General features: G+C 31.5%; 2 protein-coding genes across 6 annotated transcripts; one reads left to right on the top strand and one right to left on the bottom strand.

The window, feature by feature from the left end:
- Positions 1-1512: 1512 nt before the first annotated feature.
- LOC101267448 (CRS2-associated factor 1) lies at positions 1513-5870 on the bottom strand. 3 transcript variants are annotated; one of them, XR_743088.4, is made up of 6 exons: positions 5134-5870; positions 3830-3957; positions 3385-3610; positions 3180-3307; positions 1913-2240; positions 1513-1845 (listed from the first exon to the last, which is right to left on the bottom strand). XR_743088.4 is itself a non-coding variant. In NM_001328272.1 (5 exons), exons 1-5 carry the CDS (start codon positions 5672-5674, stop codon positions 2028-2030), a joined length of 1236 nt encoding a protein of 411 aa, NP_001315201.1. In that variant the 5' UTR covers positions 5675-5685; the 3' UTR covers positions 1517-2027. The 3 variants fall into 3 exon arrangements, 1 of the variants encoding a protein (NP_001315201.1); XR_743089.4 differs by having other exon boundaries at positions 1918-2240; NM_001328272.1 differs by having other exon boundaries at positions 1517-2240; positions 5134-5685.
- On the top strand, positions 5561-11043 carry LOC101258796 (subtilisin-like protease SBT4.14). 3 transcript variants are annotated; one of them, XM_026031813.2, is made up of 11 exons: positions 5561-5697; positions 7496-7587; positions 7685-7776; positions 7845-7988; positions 8069-8174; positions 8588-9101; positions 9255-9352; positions 9427-9651; positions 9740-9848; positions 9926-10139; positions 10331-11043. In XM_026031813.2, exons 4-11 carry the CDS (start codon positions 7847-7849, stop codon positions 10873-10875), a joined length of 1953 nt encoding a protein of 650 aa, XP_025887598.1. In that variant the 5' UTR covers positions 5561-5697; positions 7496-7587; positions 7685-7776; positions 7845-7846; the 3' UTR covers positions 10876-11043. The 3 variants fall into 3 exon arrangements, with proteins under 3 accessions (XP_025887598.1, XP_010326073.1, XP_019071485.1); XM_010327771.4 differs by lacking the exon at positions 5561-5697 and adding an exon at positions 6819-7415; XM_019215940.3 differs by lacking the exon at positions 5561-5697 and adding an exon at positions 6870-7415 and having other exon boundaries at positions 10335-10478.
- Positions 11044-17900: the final 6857 nt, after the last annotated feature.

Raw genomic sequence — 17900 nt, 5'->3', positions numbered from 1 at the left:
GAGTGTAATAAATAGAGAAAATACTCGAAAATGTTAGTGTTAGTTTAAGCGTATACATTAATGATCTATGTTTTTTTTTTTTAAACAGATGTTATCTCTCAACTTTAAATATTGAGAAAATTAATAAGCATCCCTAGAAAAATATTATTAAACGATTGTGAGGCTCTTGGCCAACGTCTACTGTATGCATAAAATATGTACATTATATATTTTTCTTTTGTCCAATTTTATATGTCATATTTTTATTTTGTATTTATATTAATAAATGATGTAATTTTATCATTTTATCTTTTGTTTAATTTTTTTGAAATAAGTTTTCTATTAATGAACATGACTCATTTATTTAGCTTTTTAAAGTTGATCAATTGTATAGTTCTAAGGCTAATAATTTACACAGATAAAAAAAGAAAAAATGTAATAATTTATGTATTTGATTTTGTGAAATAACAAGTATTATAAATTTACTATTTATAAAAATATATGACAGATAAAACGAGACAGTAAAATATATAATAAGATGTGAAAATTTTATAATAAAAACACATTATTCATTTTAAAAATCCAATTTTGTCAAGTCACCATCCAGTGGTGCTAAAAAGTAAAAACGTTGAAATGATACAACCCAATGTGTGACCCAAATTAATACAAGGCAATCGTTTTCGCTCACCATGTTTACTTAACATGTTCCTTTACGATGGAAGTTATGATACTTTTCTCATCTAATTGTTACGATTAGATTTAATTACACAATTTTAGTTATCATTATTGCTTATTTTGTGGGCCTTGAAAAGTTGTAATTATAAAATAATTAATTTGGGATGGAGAAATCGAAAGCACAAAAACAGTAGGTAGGTGCTCTCACAACAAGTAATGAACATGTTATCTGTGGCTCTCACAAATTTCCTTACTCCCACGTGGACAGAGTACTCGCCATTATAAAAGTTCGATTAATTTAGATTATATCATCAAAAGCTTAGTAATTCTCACCAGATGCCTATTTTTTGAAAATTTATTAACAGAATACGTGTAAATCTTCTCATTCATGTTTAGATAAGCGTCTCAAACTCTTGGAGGGAGATTTGATAAAAATTTAAAAGTATATCTCATTCATGTTATAAGATCAAAAATATATTGAAACACAATTTATCAATTAAAAAAATATTTTTAAAAAAGTCAATAATTTAGAAATAACACTAATAATTCATATACGAAATAGAGGATAAGTTAAAATAATGACACTGTCCCCAACTTAGAAAGTATACACGTTATGTGCCAATTATCTTTGCAATATTTTAAGAAATACAAATCTATTAACTTTTAAACACCATTATTCATGAATGTACCAAGAATTAAAAATATTAGACTCTCTTATTCCAATCCCCTCCCTCATTCATCTTGGATCAGTGAAAACATTTTTCCCCACCGGTAACTAACTAACTAACTACTTGGGAAGACATGTTATTGCTCTTTTGACCTGTGGAAAAAAACTAAACAAACCAATACCAACAGCAACAGATGCAACTGAACTTTTTAATTGATCACTTACATAATTTATTCACTTAAACATGATTTGGTTGGGATCAGGCGTGGAAAATAAACAAGTGATTTTGGGATCTGTTTGCATTGAGATTCACAAACAGCATTTGTCAGGATAGTTTAATACTGCACCAGAAATTTCTCACCTAAGTTGGTAACAGGTTGGGACTTAAATAATCAGCAAGCACGTGATATTCTTCACTCCCAGCAAATCAATCAATATATTGGAACAGCCAACAGTTGAGACACGTCCTATCTATCTATCTATACAACAAATGACAGCTACCTTCATTCTTCTCCAAGCTTTTTCTGTAAATAAATAATACTCCCATCAAGTCAGGTAATCTTCAGACAAGAAAGGAGACACAACATATACCTAACCATTTAGGTTGTATTTGGTTGACGTATTCTGTATTGATATTTTTCCCTCGGCTTGACTTGCGATAACTATAACCCCGCTTGAAGCCCAAAAATATTTATCAAAAAATGATCTAATCACTGTCGCCAGAATAATAATCATTGTTGCCTGTACTTTCTTCTCCGTCTTGGTTTTCAACTTCATGATCATCCGGATCATTACTGGAATGATCAAATGGTTCTCTTTCTGTAAGGAAGAACCCATCCTCAGAAGGCTTGTAGTTTTGACCCCTCCATACCACAATCTGCTCTTTATCGAATGTCACGAGTATACAAGGAACCAAATCCTGCCATTGACACAAGTTAACACACATAGTATTTAGCAGCATGACAATCACTGAACAATCATTGAACATTAATTAAATCGTAGTCTTAGTAGCATGCCGATCACCTTTATCATCCAAATGGATATCACAACATTATTCCAAACAGAGTAAGCTCTTCTAAGATGAGGTCTTCATTTCAAACAGAAAAAATGTGAACTGAAGGAAGAACTAGCTACTGCAGTTCTAGGAATATTAACCAACAATCCCCCCCACCCCCCCACCCCCGAGGCAAAGAGCTCTGAAAGTAAACAAGAAGAAGAGAAGATGACCATGATTGTTTCTTCTGCTTTTCTGTGATTTGGTAGTCTCACCCCTCCAAATCCTCATCCCCGGGGCCAAGAGTGATTTTCACCACTTTCTTCCTTGGTGATTCAGACTCCTAAAGGCTCAACCACCGCTTCTTTCTATGAGCATACAATAAAAGTGACTTTTGTTTATTCGAAATAAAGTGAAAACTTTCTGATAAATTCTTTCTCGGTTTATTTCATGATTGGAAAAGAATTTATCAATATTCAAGAACAAATGGTTGTGGTTTGGAGACTCAAGAATGGAGCTCCATGTGGATATTCGGTCCAAGAATCAAAACCCAATCTCTGTAGCAAGCTTCTACTTTTACCAGATCCATCATGCTTTGGACATTGCTGCCGCAATTGTTGGGGCCCAAAAACATTACTGTAATGCATACATCTCACTCTGACAAGTAAAAAAGAATCACTAATACAACACCAAGTCGGTGTTAAAAGAACTTGTTGTACTTAAAATTACAGAAACTGCATCTCTTCTCGTAAATCATAGTACTCCTCATAAAGATACAAGAAGCAATATGGCCATTACTAGCACCAAGGTATACTATATGAACATGTCCAAGTCCAACACAAAATAGAAGGAGAAAATTCTTACCCTCAGTTTGCAGCCTATTTTCTTGTAATCACTCTTTTGAAGGCCTTTACAATCAATCCGAACCAGCTCCTCACTGAGAAAAGCATCTCGTACCATCGGTACAAGACTTCCATAGTAACCATTTTTGGCTGCATAGTAGAATACATGTCACATACCAAATCAAGATGGCCTCACCAAACAAAACACAGTTGACAAGAAAGGATACCTAGTTTTGTTAATGCAGGAACAGCTAATCCTCTTTTTCTCATCTCTTTAGTTTCCTCGATACTCAAGCCATCGATAGTAGTTTTTATAAGCCTGGGATATACAGGTTCGTGAGGCTTCCAGAGCATTAAGGGGATAACAGGTCTCTTCTTGGGATGATAATTTCTTCCTCTATAGAGCACAAGTAAACCACCATGTCTGTGGATGATTTTACCAAAAGTCTTATCCTAAATGACATACAAGAACCCACATTACTAATCAATGACACAGTAAAACATAAAAATGAAATTCAAAGATGAGTGGAGCATATCTTTTTAGAAAATAAAGCCCCTGAACAGAGTAAATAGATACCTGTTCAAGCAACTTAATTCTGACAAATAACAATAATAAGATGGGATTAAGAAGCAAATGAAGTGGATGAGATTGAATTTGGAGGACGGAGATACCTCCAGCTGAGTGCAAACATTCTTCATATCAACTGTAGGCACACCCATACATTTTATTCTTACAGCTTCAGAATGTTTCCAGTTATTATGAATATCATTCAACATGTTATGTGTTAAACCATCTCGTCCTGCAAAACAAAAATCATAAAGCCAACATTCAGATAATGTGCTATTATAATTATGTCCAGTGATATTCAACATTTTTTTCACTAGAGTAGAGAAGGTAAAAAGTGTTTCATGTCATTCTAAAGGCTAAAGCCCTCATAGCAAATGGAGGCATGTTTGCACATCACATCACTAAATTCCCAATCCATGACGGTAAGCTCTAATGCAAAAGTAAAGCATGGTTTGCATAATAGAAGAACAGAAGATGTCTCCACACCACCAAATTCCCCAGTCTATGACAGTATACTTCAACGCTAATAAAATAAGTCAAGAATGGTTTGCATTACAAAAGAAAACCAAGATGTAAAGTTAACAGGCAGTTGCATACAAGAACTTAGAACAACTGGAATTGTGATAGGAATATGTCTAGTGCCTAAATTACTAAATTGTTTCACCAAATGCCCTCTCCAAAAATATTAGGCAATCCATAACTTTTCGGAGCTACTCTGTTTTTTAAAAAACATTACTCCAGAAAAAAGCTTCAGTGATTATTATTTAAAAATCTCCAACCATATAGGATTAAAAAAGTAATCCTAATAATACATTTGATTCATAGTATCTAGATGCAGCAATACTAAAGCCATCAAAATATCAACAATGACTTCTTTGAATAACCTAATTGTGTGTGCTTGGCAAACAAGTTTCATGAAGTGGTTTAGGTTGTAATGATTCATCTTCGAGAAAAGAACAAAAGGCAAATGAAAATAAGTAGTATAATAACTCCTGAATTATCAACCTTCCTAAGTTCATTATGAAGTGATGCTTATATTCAAGTCATACATATACAACAGTACAACCAGGGCACTTCAATAAAGAATTAAAACCAAACACAACTGAGTACCGCTTTCAAGTCAGCAAACCAGCCCAATCTTTATGCAGAATTTCACTTTCAACCTTCACTTGATGCAATTACAGTATGCAATCATGTAAAGCAATACCACAAAGTCTTTGGCATAATCAAGTTAACACATGGGTTAGGTACCAATGTTTACTTTCTGAATTCTACTTAAATACTTTTGCAAAAATTGAAATGCTACATAATAACAGTAAAAGACAATAAATCAAAGCTCAACTCATCTACCAAACCTTTGGGTCTAACAACAACAGAAATGATTTTTTTTTTCAAAAAAAGTGAATACCCAAATTGACTTGCCGCTTGGTTTTATGCCTCTGACACCTTTCCACAAGAGCTTTCCTCTCCGCATTCGTTAAAGGTTCTCCTTGAATTCTGTCTCTCGCCACTCTTCTCTTCTCTTCCACGGTTTTCTCATCTTCCGGTGACCCCACTTTTGGGTCAACCACAGGTGCACACACTCCAGTCCACACTCTATCCAACTTCCCAGGCCCAAAAGGTGAGTACTTGGGCTCGCGAAGCCCAATGGGCCGCACATCCGGACTGCTCTCAGTGTAACTGAAGCGGAAGTCGAAGGGCAATTTGGACTGAAGCGGTTTCTCACCAGTCCGGTCCAGTGACGACGGCGGACGGTACCGGGGTTTGGGCTGCTTCTTGGGTGGTAACTGAGTGGAACCAGGGTTTAGGGGTTTAAGGGACGGCGGAGGTACGAAGGAATATTTTGAATAGAGATTTGAAGAAGCGGCGGCGGCGGTAGAAAAGAGGTGGTGGCGCGTGGCGGAGAGTGAGAGAATTTGGTTTTTCTGGCGGGAGAATAACCGGAGCATTGTGACGGGTCAGAGGAATTCGGGTAAATTCCCCTCCGAATATAGATGAGGTGATTTGCTTAAAAGGAGTCAAGGTGTTTTAAAATTAACAATTAAGATCACACCTTATCATTTTATTACTTTTTTTTATTTATTTGATATTCGATATTTATATTAAAATAAAATGCTCTTTAATAGAATTATTAGCTCCTAACATAAAACATCATTCAATTAACGTTTATATTTCTTATTAACCAATGTGATTTCTTGGGGGTATAAAGTTAACATCAAAGCAATTCTAAACTTATTTTTGGACCATGTATATTTACTATTAAGCTTAATCAAACATACATAGTTATAATGCTTTACACTTTAATCCAAAATTAGTTGACATTTCACCTTATTCAAGCTAGTGTTTTTCTTTACTATGTTCTAAATAAATTCAATTCAAAAGATTTATTTTTTTTAAATAGTAATTAGATTATCTTTATTTTTGGTTGTGAACCAATCGTAAGTCCTCCCAGAGGATGATCAAAAATTTGAAGTTAATAAGTTTTTATCATTATCTTAAATTTTATATATAAGCTAAATGAGTTTAATTTCCAAAAATTCGTACCTGAAGAGTTGGATTCACTCCTGTCCTATCTATCTCTTTTTAGAACCGAAAATGCTACAAGAAAACTTCTACAAAGGAAGTTAAATTTAGTGAGATAGGTTATGCTAATATTTTGTATGTACAAATCACAATTAGTATGAGATTTAGTCATAAATAATAAAGTGATTTGATATATTTATCTTTTTAAATTTACTTGTCATCTAGAATACTAGACCACTGGCATATTTGCTTCAAGGAAAAGTTTTTTCTTTAAAAGAAAGTGTAAAGTTCAGAGAAGTTGCTAGACCTTTTCTTTAGTGCAAAAGCCATGAATTCTTCCTAACTTTTTGTTTACAAATCGTATTTCCTAAGGCTATTTTTCGAAAATTAGAAACATTGTAATATACTACTAATATGTATTATTAAATTGCAAACTTTTGAGCAAAAATTTAACTTATTACATATGTTTATGTCATTTGGTTACCTCTGGATAATGGGCCATTATCACAACAATTTTTGTTTTTTGAAAATCATTTTAAACTTGAAGCTTTTTAACTTTGCTACTAATGTAAACAAAGTGAAAAACTTGCATTTAAATCCAAGTTAGCCAGGGTTCCTTGTGTATTGGCTTTTTGGATATCAGCCACTTCTTTACATGCATTACAATTACAATATAATCTCTTTCATGGATATTAATTTTATTATTTTTTGTATATCAATTTAAGATTCTTTAGTTAACTACCATTGTTGTTGCTTCCAGTAATCATTGAGCATATTGTATATGAGAATGTATTCGATTTCTAGAGTTAGTAGGTTCAGAATGAATATTTGTGTCGATATTAAAAGTTGGGGAAAAAATATTACTCCTTTCATTCTCAACTAGTTGCACATAATAATCAACCAATCTTTATCCATCTTTCTTCTAAGACAACCAATCAAAATCCTCAATATGAAGTTAAGTTAAAAGTGTCCTTCAGATGATCTTTCTTCCTCATTAATTGCTATTACCATTGTACCTAATAATACTTTTGCATGTCACCTAACCTTTTATTGTGTCTTGTGAAAATGTTGAGGAACAATCACTTCTGTTGGCTTTTATCTTATCAGCTACTACTTCTTATCTTGATCTTGAGTGGCATTGAAGCGGTTGAAGTAGATAGAAAAGAAGTACTCTTTTACTACACTAAGCTAGTACTGTGCATTTTCATAATCTTGTTTTGCTTGTGCTGATCTGCATTGTATTGCAGGACTTTTACATTGTTTTTTTGAAAGATAATCCAGCGAACGAAGAATCTGCATTTCAGAGTCATGTTGATGTCCTGTCATCTCTAAAGGGAAGGTTAGTTAAATTAGTCTGTCATTCTCTCATTTGATCCAAGAGCAATGCAGTTCTTGTAAGGAATTTTATTGACTTGTTATGGTGTAATTTGTACTAGGGATGCAACAGAATCTCATGTTTATAGCTATACAAAAATCTTCAATGCATTTGCAGCAAAGCTATCTCAATATGAAGTTCACAAGTTATCCAGTAAGTAGCTCTTTTGTTAGTCTTTGGCAAATTTCTTTGATGCTAAAAATTGAGTTCTTCTTCTCTAGGCATGGATGAAGTGGCTTCTGTCATACCAAATAGATATAGGAAGCTACATACTACAAGATCATGGGAATTTATTGGCTTGCCTGCAACAGCGAAAAGAAGATTGAAAGGGGAGAGCAACATTATTGTGGGAGTCTTCGATACAGGTTTAATATCGTTTGAATTTTTCATTTTGGCGAAGAAAATAGAGTGCAGCAATCATATTTTCTTGAAAATGTTTTGACAGGGGTAACTCCTCAATCAAAGAGCTTTAAGGATGATGGCCTTGGTCCTCCTCCAGCCAAATGGAAAGGAAGTTGTCACCATTTTGCAAATTTTTCTGGTTGCAACAAGTAAATTATACATGCCCTTGCCATCAGATTTGTCTTGCACATCATTGGCATCCATCTTGGAATCTACTTTTGTTCTAGAAGCATAACATGTAAAATATAACATAAATGACAGGTAGTTCTGAGTCACACTTAACCAACCAGCCGCGCACAGCTCAATAAGTGTGTCTGAAATTTGAAGTTAACACCTTCTTATGTTGTCCACATGGTACCCTAGCCGGTATCTGGTCCTCACATCCAGAACATGTTACTAAAAGATGTTATTGTTTGCTTTACTAGGATTGAAGACATAGTAACCTCAGCCATTTCCTTATTGCTTGTTTTACTAAAACTTTCTTTATCTGTATATCCTAACTTACATAAATGGACCTGCAAGAGATAATTTTTGTGCATGTTTTGTTATTGTGATCATCAAGCAAGCTTATAGGGGCAAGATACTTCAAGCTGGACAAAGTACCTGATCCAAATGACATAATGTCACCAGTTGATGTGCATGGCCACGGAACACATACATCATCCACCCTAGCGGGAAGTATGGTACCTGATGCAAGCTTATTTGGTCTTGCCCGAGGGACTGCACGTGGAGCGGTTCCTTCTGCTAGAGTAGCTATGTACAAAGTCTGTTGGGCGACATCAGGTTGTTCAGATATTGACATTCTAGCTGCATTTGAAGCTGCCATTATTGATGGTGTAGACATAATATCCATCTCAATTGGTGGTCTTACTGGTGGTTATACGACTGATGTGATATCTGTTGGGGCCTTTCATGCCATGAGAAAAGGGATTCTTACTGTAGCTTCCGCTGGAAATGATGGACCTAACCTCAAAACTGTCGCAAACCATGCACCATGGGTGCTAACTGTGGCAGCTAGTGGCATTGATAGGGAGTTCAGGAGTAAGGTGTTGTTGGGAAATGGGAGAACAGTCTCAGTAAGTCCTTTACCTGCCTAACAAAAGCTCGAATATGCAAAGGAGAAAACACGTCTACTGGATCACTGCTTTAGATCAAAGTTTTACGGTCTTTGGGTGGATATATTGCATTCCCTTATCATTTATGCATTTACTCATAGCAGCATTGTGCAGGGGATTGGAGTAAACGCGTTTGACCCAAAGCAAAAATTGTATCCTCTTGCGATGGGAGTTGATATAGCCAAGAGCTCCGATACTCGAGAGAGTTCAAGGTACTAATTAGGTTGCTATTAGGCATATGATCTTTCTTGGAAGTAGCCTTTTGCATAATATTATACTGTCACAGGTACTGTAGTGAAGGATCTATGGACCCTCGAAAGGTTAAGGGAAAGCTTGTTTATTGCCAATTAGGTTCTTGGGGTGTTGATTCTGTCGTAAAAGAACTTGGAGGAATCGGCACTATAATTGAAAGTGATCAGTTTCTTGATTCTGCCCCAATTTTCATGGCTCCCGCAACAATAGTTAACAGCAGCATAGGGAAAAGTATGAATAGCTATATGCATTCAGACAGGTAAAAATGTTATAACCTGTTTAGTCCATTTCCGAACCAGAACTACTGATTGTTATACTTAGTTCTGAGATGCTTTTGAAAAATGCAGATTACCTTCAGCAGTAATTTACAAATCACAAGAAGTTGAGATCAAAGCTCCATTCATCGCGTCATTTTCATCAAGAGGTCCAAATCCGGGAACAAAGCGCCTTCTGAAGGTAAATTTAGATGGAAGTCAGAGTTCATTGTTTATGTTAAAATTTCCAAATTAGCTTTCTGATGCAGCATTGTACAGCCTGACATTGCAGCTCCAGGAATCGACATTTTGGCTTCTTACACCCCCATGAAATCACTCACTGGTCTGAAAGGCGATACTCAATTTTCAGAATTCACCCTCATGTCCGGCACTTCCATGTCATGCCCTCATGTTGGTGGTGCAGCTGCCTATGTAAAGTCATTTCATCCTGATTGGTCTCCTTCTGCTATTAAGTCTGCCATCATGACTAGTGGTAAATCAACAAAATCTTGTTCTCCACTGTCATTTGGTCTAAAAATCAGTACCCCTAAGCCAAATAGATAGTGTAGCAAAAAAAAGATTAGTCCACTCGAGCAACAAATAATCTAAGACTGTAAAAGAAACAAATACTTGTCAGACTGTAGTTTCGAAAATTTTGATTCTTTTTTCCTTATGAACTTGAAGCAAGATCAATGAGCTCAAAGGTGGACAGGGAAGCAGAGTTCGCGTATGGTGCTGGACAAGTTAATCCGATGAAAGCAAGAAGCCCTGGATTAGTCTATGACATGGATGATATGGCATATATCCAATTCTTATGCCATGAAGGCTACAATTCATCGTCAGTCTCCAGTTTACTTCGACAACAGGTAAATTGCTCCACACTGATTCCTGCAACTGGCGAAGATGCTATCAACTATCCCACAATGCAGCTTGGCCTAAAGAGTGATCAAGAACCAACCATAGGCATTTTCAGGAGGAGAGTTACCAATGTTGGCCAAGCCAAATCTGTTTATAATGCAACCATCAGAGCTCCTAAGGGAGTGGATATATCGGTACAACCAATGACTCTCTCCTTCACACGCCCGATGCAGAAGAGAAGTTTCAAGGTTGTTGTGAAGGCAAAACCAATGTCAAATGCTATAATATTGTCAGGTTCACTCACTTGGAAAAGCTCCCGGCACATTGTAAGAAGTCCTATAGTCATTTATGATCCAAAGGTTTTTGATTAAGTTGTCATGTGATAATCTCCAAGAAAAAATGATACAGAAGAGGCACAAAAGAACATTAAGAAACAGAGAGTATAGATGAAACTGAAGGTCATGATGTGACATCTGTGAATAATTCTACATGTATATTCCTTCATATATTACTTTTATTATCACTTCTGCAACATTATACATACTACTCCTATTTACTGATGACTTCAACAAACAAGTCTGAATTAACTAGTTGAACACTTGTGCTAGAAATTCATTGGATCGATATATGCCATTTCATACTCGAACTTACATGTCATTAACCCTTTAGTACAGTGGATCTGATGCAAGCCTTATCTTGAATGATTGCGCGCATAAATTGTTTACCTACTACATTAGTTTTGAACTAATGTAGATCATTAGGGGGAGCATAAAGTCATTTGTTATAAAACTAAGGACATTTTTGGGGTCAGCATAAGGTGATTTATAAATTAAACTCTTATTACTTATTAGTAACATATAAAAAGTCATCCAACAAATCTCTATAAAATCTTTTTTTTATGTGAGTGCATAGGCAAACTTATAATAAAGGAGGATGATTACTATAGGTTAGGTTGATAACCAATATAAAACCAGTCTAACTATAATAATTAGTAAATTTTTGCAAGGACTCATATCGAAGAGACGAAGACTTTTGTTATATGAATATTTGAAGATTTTTATAGTTGACTTCGACTGATCAGAATTTTCATTGAAAGATATACAATTGATTATTCTTCCACAAACTTTGAATGAACATACAAAAAAGTAGTAGTGCACACACAGCCAGCAAAAGTCAGATACAGAATGATAGGCCGCCACCACCACCAATAGTGATATCTTGAAACACTTCCAATACCATGTCTTTCTTTATTGAGCAATGCAACAAATTCAGCATAAAAGAAAGGGAATATAATTTCTAAGTGGACTGAACAAATATTACTACAATGATTGTGTGCAACACTAAATAACCCCACTATAGTGTCTAGTGTTAGGTATATATCATCTACATCTTATTCTGCAATAAAATTCAAACTTATATATATTCGCCTTTTACGTTCTGTTATGTCATTTAATAGATAACTACAAGTAATCGCTCGTGATAAATAAAATTTAGTAACTTTATGATGGAGAACCTGTTACAACAAGATAATGTAAAAATTGGTTACACTAGCTATTAGTCGAGTCGAATATTTTATCTATTTTTATTCATTTTCGATCGACTCATATTCGACTCTGACCCATTTTGGTCCCATGAAGAGGCAGAAAAGGGTATGGTGCTTTTGGCAGCCGTGAAATGAAAGAAAAGTGCCAAAGATAGCATTTATGCAAATGATGAAAAAACCAAAAGAGAATGGGTTAGGTTTTAGGTGCACCAACAAAACTATGGTCCAAAAATCAAGAGCCTTATTTTATTTTGGCAGCACTCACATTTTTTCAACTCTAGAGCAAAACTGAACAAGCATGCGTTAATTTTCTACTTTGTCCTATAGGGTTAATCATACCAAGCATATGATGATGCGCATGATAAACTTAATTATTATCATATATTAACTTGAGATCGTTACATAAATTTTAAATTTTAAATTTTAAATTCGACTCTTCTAAATTCATATAAAGCATTGCATTTATTTTTCACCAACACAAAGAGGCAACACGGTTTGTTAATTGCTTGCTTGCTGTTCTCCATATATATATATCATATCATATATTATTATAAAAGGGAACTAAAAAAGTTAAAAGTTGAATTACAATTTTATCGTTATTATAAATTAAAATGTTATAAAAATATTTAATTATTTAATTTAAATATTAAGTTATTTATTTTAATAGAAATGTTAATGACTTTTGCACTTCTTTAGATTAATTTTTACTTAAAATATCTAATTTAATTTATTTTCTTGAAATATTTACCCTTTAAATAGATACATGTATATGGTTGATCTTCTAAATTAATTTATGTTCTTCATTAATATTTGTCTTTAACTTTTGTAACACTTACCTTTCAACTTTGTAAGTGAATTTTCATATTCCAAAGCTATTTTTTCCCCTATAAATACAATCTTTTAATATTATTTTTATAGAAAGATTTATATGTGATACAATTTTTGTGTGAAAGACTAGAGAAGCTTTAATCAAGTGAAGAAAATTTCAAGGCAAGAGGATTTGTGTCAAGATTACAAGGCATAATGTGATTATAGGAATGAATGTTAATTACTAAAATATCGAAGCTTGATGTATTTTTTTTTTACTTATTTGTCGAGATCAGAACTATGGTAAGACCCCTCCATTTATGTAGTTGAATATCACTTCCATTAACTTGTCTTCCAAATATTTTAATTTTTTATGGTCAAAAGCTGAATGTTTATTACTATAACTTTGTTTCAATTTGCATTATCAAGAAAAAACAGAAAAAAGATTGTCTTAGCATTTTTCTATTTTTCGTTGGTTGCGTTATGCTAAACTTGCTCCTATATATGATACTTTTTCTTTGTATTTGTAATTTTGTTTTAAGAATATATTTGATTGAAGGGTGTATTTTTTGCTTTAGAAAATGAGACAAATACAATCATAAAAATAGTGTATAAGACATGTAGAACAATTAATGCTTACAAGATATTCTAATTTCAAATTATTAATAATTATATTTTTGCATTTTAAATTTTAAATATTTGTAAAAAATCATTCTTACATGTGCTTGTGGATAAAATCTATAGTTTTTCGACAATTTTCATTAAAATTATGAGATCCAAATCCCAAAGTCAAAAAAATGATACACCAAAATGCTTAAGAAGTTAGAAGATCTTTTATCCTTTGACCAAATATTGCTCCTATTAATTTTTTAACAAAAAAATGTAAAATATATTTAACAAACTTTTAATTGTAAGAATACTAATATTGTCATTTTGACTCTCCATTAAATTAAAATCTGATTTATTTAATTAAATATTAATATTTTATTTATATAATTACATAATTTAAATACCAATTATTGCACTTTAAATCTTAGTTATTTCCTTCAAATAAGTTTTTTACTTATAAATTTTAATTACTTAATTGCATTCTACTTAATGAGAAGGAGAATTTCATCTTTTACTAATTAATGTCAAATATTTTATCTTCTTGAAATGTATAAATATTAATTTAATTTGAACATTTTTATGAGACAAAAAAAGACATTTTAAGAAAGTTAATCATAAGATAGTGTGCCTCCATTTTTGTTTTGCTACTTTATTTTATCTTTTAAAATAAATATATAATTTCTATATCAAAATTATAATAAAGGGAGGACTAAATGTAAAAAAAAATTCTTCAAGTTAATTATACATTACAAACATTTTTTTAAAAGTTATATTGTTTATCATTTTATTCATCGTTATGAAGTAAACGTACAACGCACGTGTCCATATACTAGTATTACTAAAAGCATGAACAAAAAAATTTAAAAGTTGAATTACGATTTTACCCCTACTATAAATTAAAATGTTATAAATTATTTGATTATTTAATTTAAGCATTAAATTGTATCATTTTAATTAAAATATTGATGACCTTTACACTTCCTTAGGTTAATTCCTAATTAAAATATCTAATTAATAATATCTATTCTCTATAATTTATATGTATAAAATAATAAATAAATAAATAAATAATCTCTCTATATATATATATTCATTCATTTTTTTTTTGAGATTTTAAATGTCTAAATAGTTTAGTTAATATTTTATTCTCTATCTATAATTACTATGCTTAAATTAAATTATATTAAATTGACTAGGGAAAAAATATCCCTCCCTCTCCCCACGTCTGGATATGATTATTTCATTAAGTCTTCTTATACAAATTATTCTAACTTTTCATCTTCTCTTTATGAGTTATGACATTAATAGTCTTTCCTCTCTCAAAATCAATTGTAGAGATAAAATTATTGTCACCTTTCATAATTCCTATAAATCTCTAACTAATGGAAGAATATTTTTTGTTCACCAATTACTTTCTTTTGATGAGATTATTTCAAAATTTTCAGGTACTATTTTATTTTATTTGAAAATAATAATATTATATAAGATTTTGATAATGATATTTTGTATCTTACTTTCATGATAATGACTATTTTTCAACTGGTTTATTATTTTAAGAAATTCTTGAATTTATTTGGAATCTTATATTTGTATATTGTATTTTGCCATGTTCTCGTATATTGTTTTATTCTTATGTTAATTTCTATTCTAATGCTATTTTTTAATTTAAATTTTAAATTTAAATTTCTCAATTATATTGATGAGATGAATTTCATTGTGTAGAATTTCATTTTTTCTAAGAATATCATTTTTTCTAATTCATATTGTATCATCTTACGAATTATCATAATAAACATTATTTTACTTTTTATTAATGTAAATTTTAGAGACACGTACAAAAAATTGATGGTTATTGATGGAGTAACTCGTTCTTCGTATTAAGATTTTAGTAGCTTTAGTTAATGATTATTCATGCATAATTCTGCTTGATATCTTGTTTGTTGACAATTTATATTTACTTCTCTTTTAATCTTATTTTTTATTTAATTTATTTCTTTATTGATAAGCTAATTTTTAAAGATTGAGATACTTTCAAATTGATGTATGTTCAAATAGTTTACGTTATCTATGTATATCATGTTGCGGATTTATCAAAATATGTGGTATTCAACTTTCCTATTAATGTGAAATTTGGGAGAAGACATCAATTAAAAGATTTATGATTTCATATTCATCTATTTTTTCAATTCTTTGTCCTTTCATTACCTATTATTTCTGTAAAATGTTTTTTTTTTATATCTTTAACATACAAAATTTAAAATTTCATGTTACAAATCCGTCGTGGTAAATAGCACTAAAGTGAAGTTTATACACATAATGACTTAGGGCCCGTTTGGATGGGCTTAATAAAAGCAGCTTTAAAAAAGTACTTTTGAAAATGCTGAAACTTATTTTTAAAATAAGCAGTTATGCGTTTGGATAAAAGTGCTGAATTTGTTATGCCAAACGTGAAAAGGGAAAAATAGAAGAAAGAGATGTTAGGGTTATATGGGTAATTTGAAGATTGTATAAAATATTAAAGGAAAAAACATAAAAATGTGGTCAACTTAAAACAGCTTATAAGCTAAAAAAAAAAAAACACCTCTACCCCAGCTTTTAACTTTTGGCTTAAAATAAGTTTTTTTTAACTTAAAATAAGCTATTTTGAGTATTGCCAAACAGTTAAATAAGTCAAAAATCAGCTTTTAAGTCAGTTTGACCAGCTTTTAAGCTGAGCCAAACAGGCTCTTAGCCTTTTTCAATGTTGCTTTTTTGTTATCTTTTATTTATTTTTTCTCTATTAGACTTCTTAATTTAGTTTTCTATGAATGTTTTATTGTCGTAAGTCTAAATACTTATTTGAGCTCAAATTAGCCACTTGTGACTTTATTGAAATATTGCTAACTATTAACCAAAGTTCAAATGTTATAGCAGGTTGCTTAAAAAGAATTAATTTGAAACATCAAAATATGCTCTTTATTTGGTGTTTTTTAATTATATTATTAAAGATTTATTTATGATTTTTGTGTTATATTATTCATTACATGTTGTTCACATTCTAACATGTCGATAAAAATTCAAATGGAACAAACGTGCAAAGCACGAGGTTTTTAAAGGTTTAAGATTCAACAGCCTCATCATGCTTATTTTATCACAATTATATAATCACATCATGCAAGCACACAATTAAGCATATAGAAGGGTTTACAATACTACCCAATATATATCATTCGCTATTAAGAGTTTACTACGGAATAGCATAAACCATAACCTACCTCCACCGAAGAATTGAAGTCAAGAAATCTACTTTTCCAATGCTTTGCTTTCTTCTTCGTTTCTCCCTCTCTCGTTCGTTCGTCCCTCTCTTTCTCTTTTTCTGATTTTTTCTTATTCAAACTCTTTTTCTTTTACCCTAATTACCATATAATTAAGTATAGAAGATGACCAAAGTAACCCACTAATTAATTCAAGGATATCTCCTTTAACCCCCAAGTAATTGAATTATTAACATTCAACCACTAACTTTAAAATTAAAAGCAGGAATAGTCCAAAACGCCCCTTAAAACTTTTAACAGAAATCCGACTCAGTCAGGGTTACGCTAATTACGCATTTTACCCCTATAATAGTTAATTATGTTTTAGATATTAGTTCATATGATAGATATTATTAAATAATACAAACTGAAATTAATAACATAATAAAGACCTAATTCAATTCTTAAAGTGGAAATTTATGGTCCTTCATTCATAATTGATTTTTAGATAAAATTTTACTAGATAAAAAGATATACATGCATTGGAATAAATAATTTTAAAAATATAGCAATAATGATTTAGCCTTTTAAGTTACCTACTTTTATTATGCTCTTTAAACCATTGTCATTTTTTTTTATAAAAAAAAACTCATATTAAGGTGTTAGGTTAAAAATATCAAAAGGTCATTTCTTGGATCACTTAATTTGTAACGTTTTTATCTTCTATTAGCAGATTCTTCATTTTCCTATATTATGTATTCTACTTTCTCATGTAATCATGTTATCTCTATTATTTTTTTATACGAATTTTTTATGCTCAATATTTTATTTATCTTTATTTTAACTCATCTATTTGTTGAATATTTCAACTACTAAAGAATTTTGTTAATTTGATTATTTATGAAGATACAATTAAGAAATGACGCTAATATTTCATAGTGATGATGTAGTAAGTGAAGCAACACACATTAAATTGTTTCAAGTGGTATCGATTTCCAGGTAATATATCATTGTTCCTTACATGCAATTAATTGCTTCTATGTAAGTTGATGTGGTCTTAATAAATTTTTTGTTTGATTTTTAAACAAAAATCATTATATAGAAGTTGAGACGGAACACTTAATTGGATTCTCGAATATAAAAAAAAAAGAGTCTTTTACACAAGGACAAGAAGAAAGACTTCTAACTTACTCACTGCATTCAT

The sequence above is a fragment of the Solanum lycopersicum genome, chromosome 1 (genome assembly GCF_036512215.1).
Source record: "Solanum lycopersicum chromosome 1, SLM_r2.1".
NCBI classification, from domain to species: domain Eukaryota; kingdom Viridiplantae; phylum Streptophyta; class Magnoliopsida; order Solanales; family Solanaceae; genus Solanum; species Solanum lycopersicum.
The sequence above is the reverse complement of the archived record's forward strand: the minus strand, read 5'-3'. Positions and strand labels throughout refer to the sequence as shown.

Excerpts from the sequence above, each read along its gene's own strand:
- LOC101267448 (NM_001328272.1), bottom strand. The coding sequence starts at position 5,674 with ATGCTCCGGTTATTCTCCCGCCAGAAAAACCAAATTCTCTCACTCTCC. Across the intron at positions 3,958-5,133 it reads CAAGCGGCAAGTCAATTTGG|GACGAGATGGTTTAACACAT; the intron begins GTATTCACTTTT and ends TTTGTTTTGCAG. Across the intron at positions 3,611-3,829 it reads ATGTTTGCACTCAGCTGGAG|GATAAGACTTTTGGTAAAAT; the intron begins GTATCTCCGTCC and ends TATGTCATTTAG.
- LOC101258796 (XM_010327771.4), top strand. The coding sequence starts at position 7,281 with ATGTCACCTAACCTTTTATTGTGTCTTGTGAAAATGTTGAGGAACAAT. Across the intron at positions 9,102-9,254 it reads GAAATGGGAGAACAGTCTCA|GGGATTGGAGTAAACGCGTT; the intron begins GTAAGTCCTTTA and ends AGCATTGTGCAG. Across the intron at positions 9,353-9,426 it reads GATACTCGAGAGAGTTCAAG|GTACTGTAGTGAAGGATCTA; the intron begins GTACTAATTAGG and ends ATACTGTCACAG.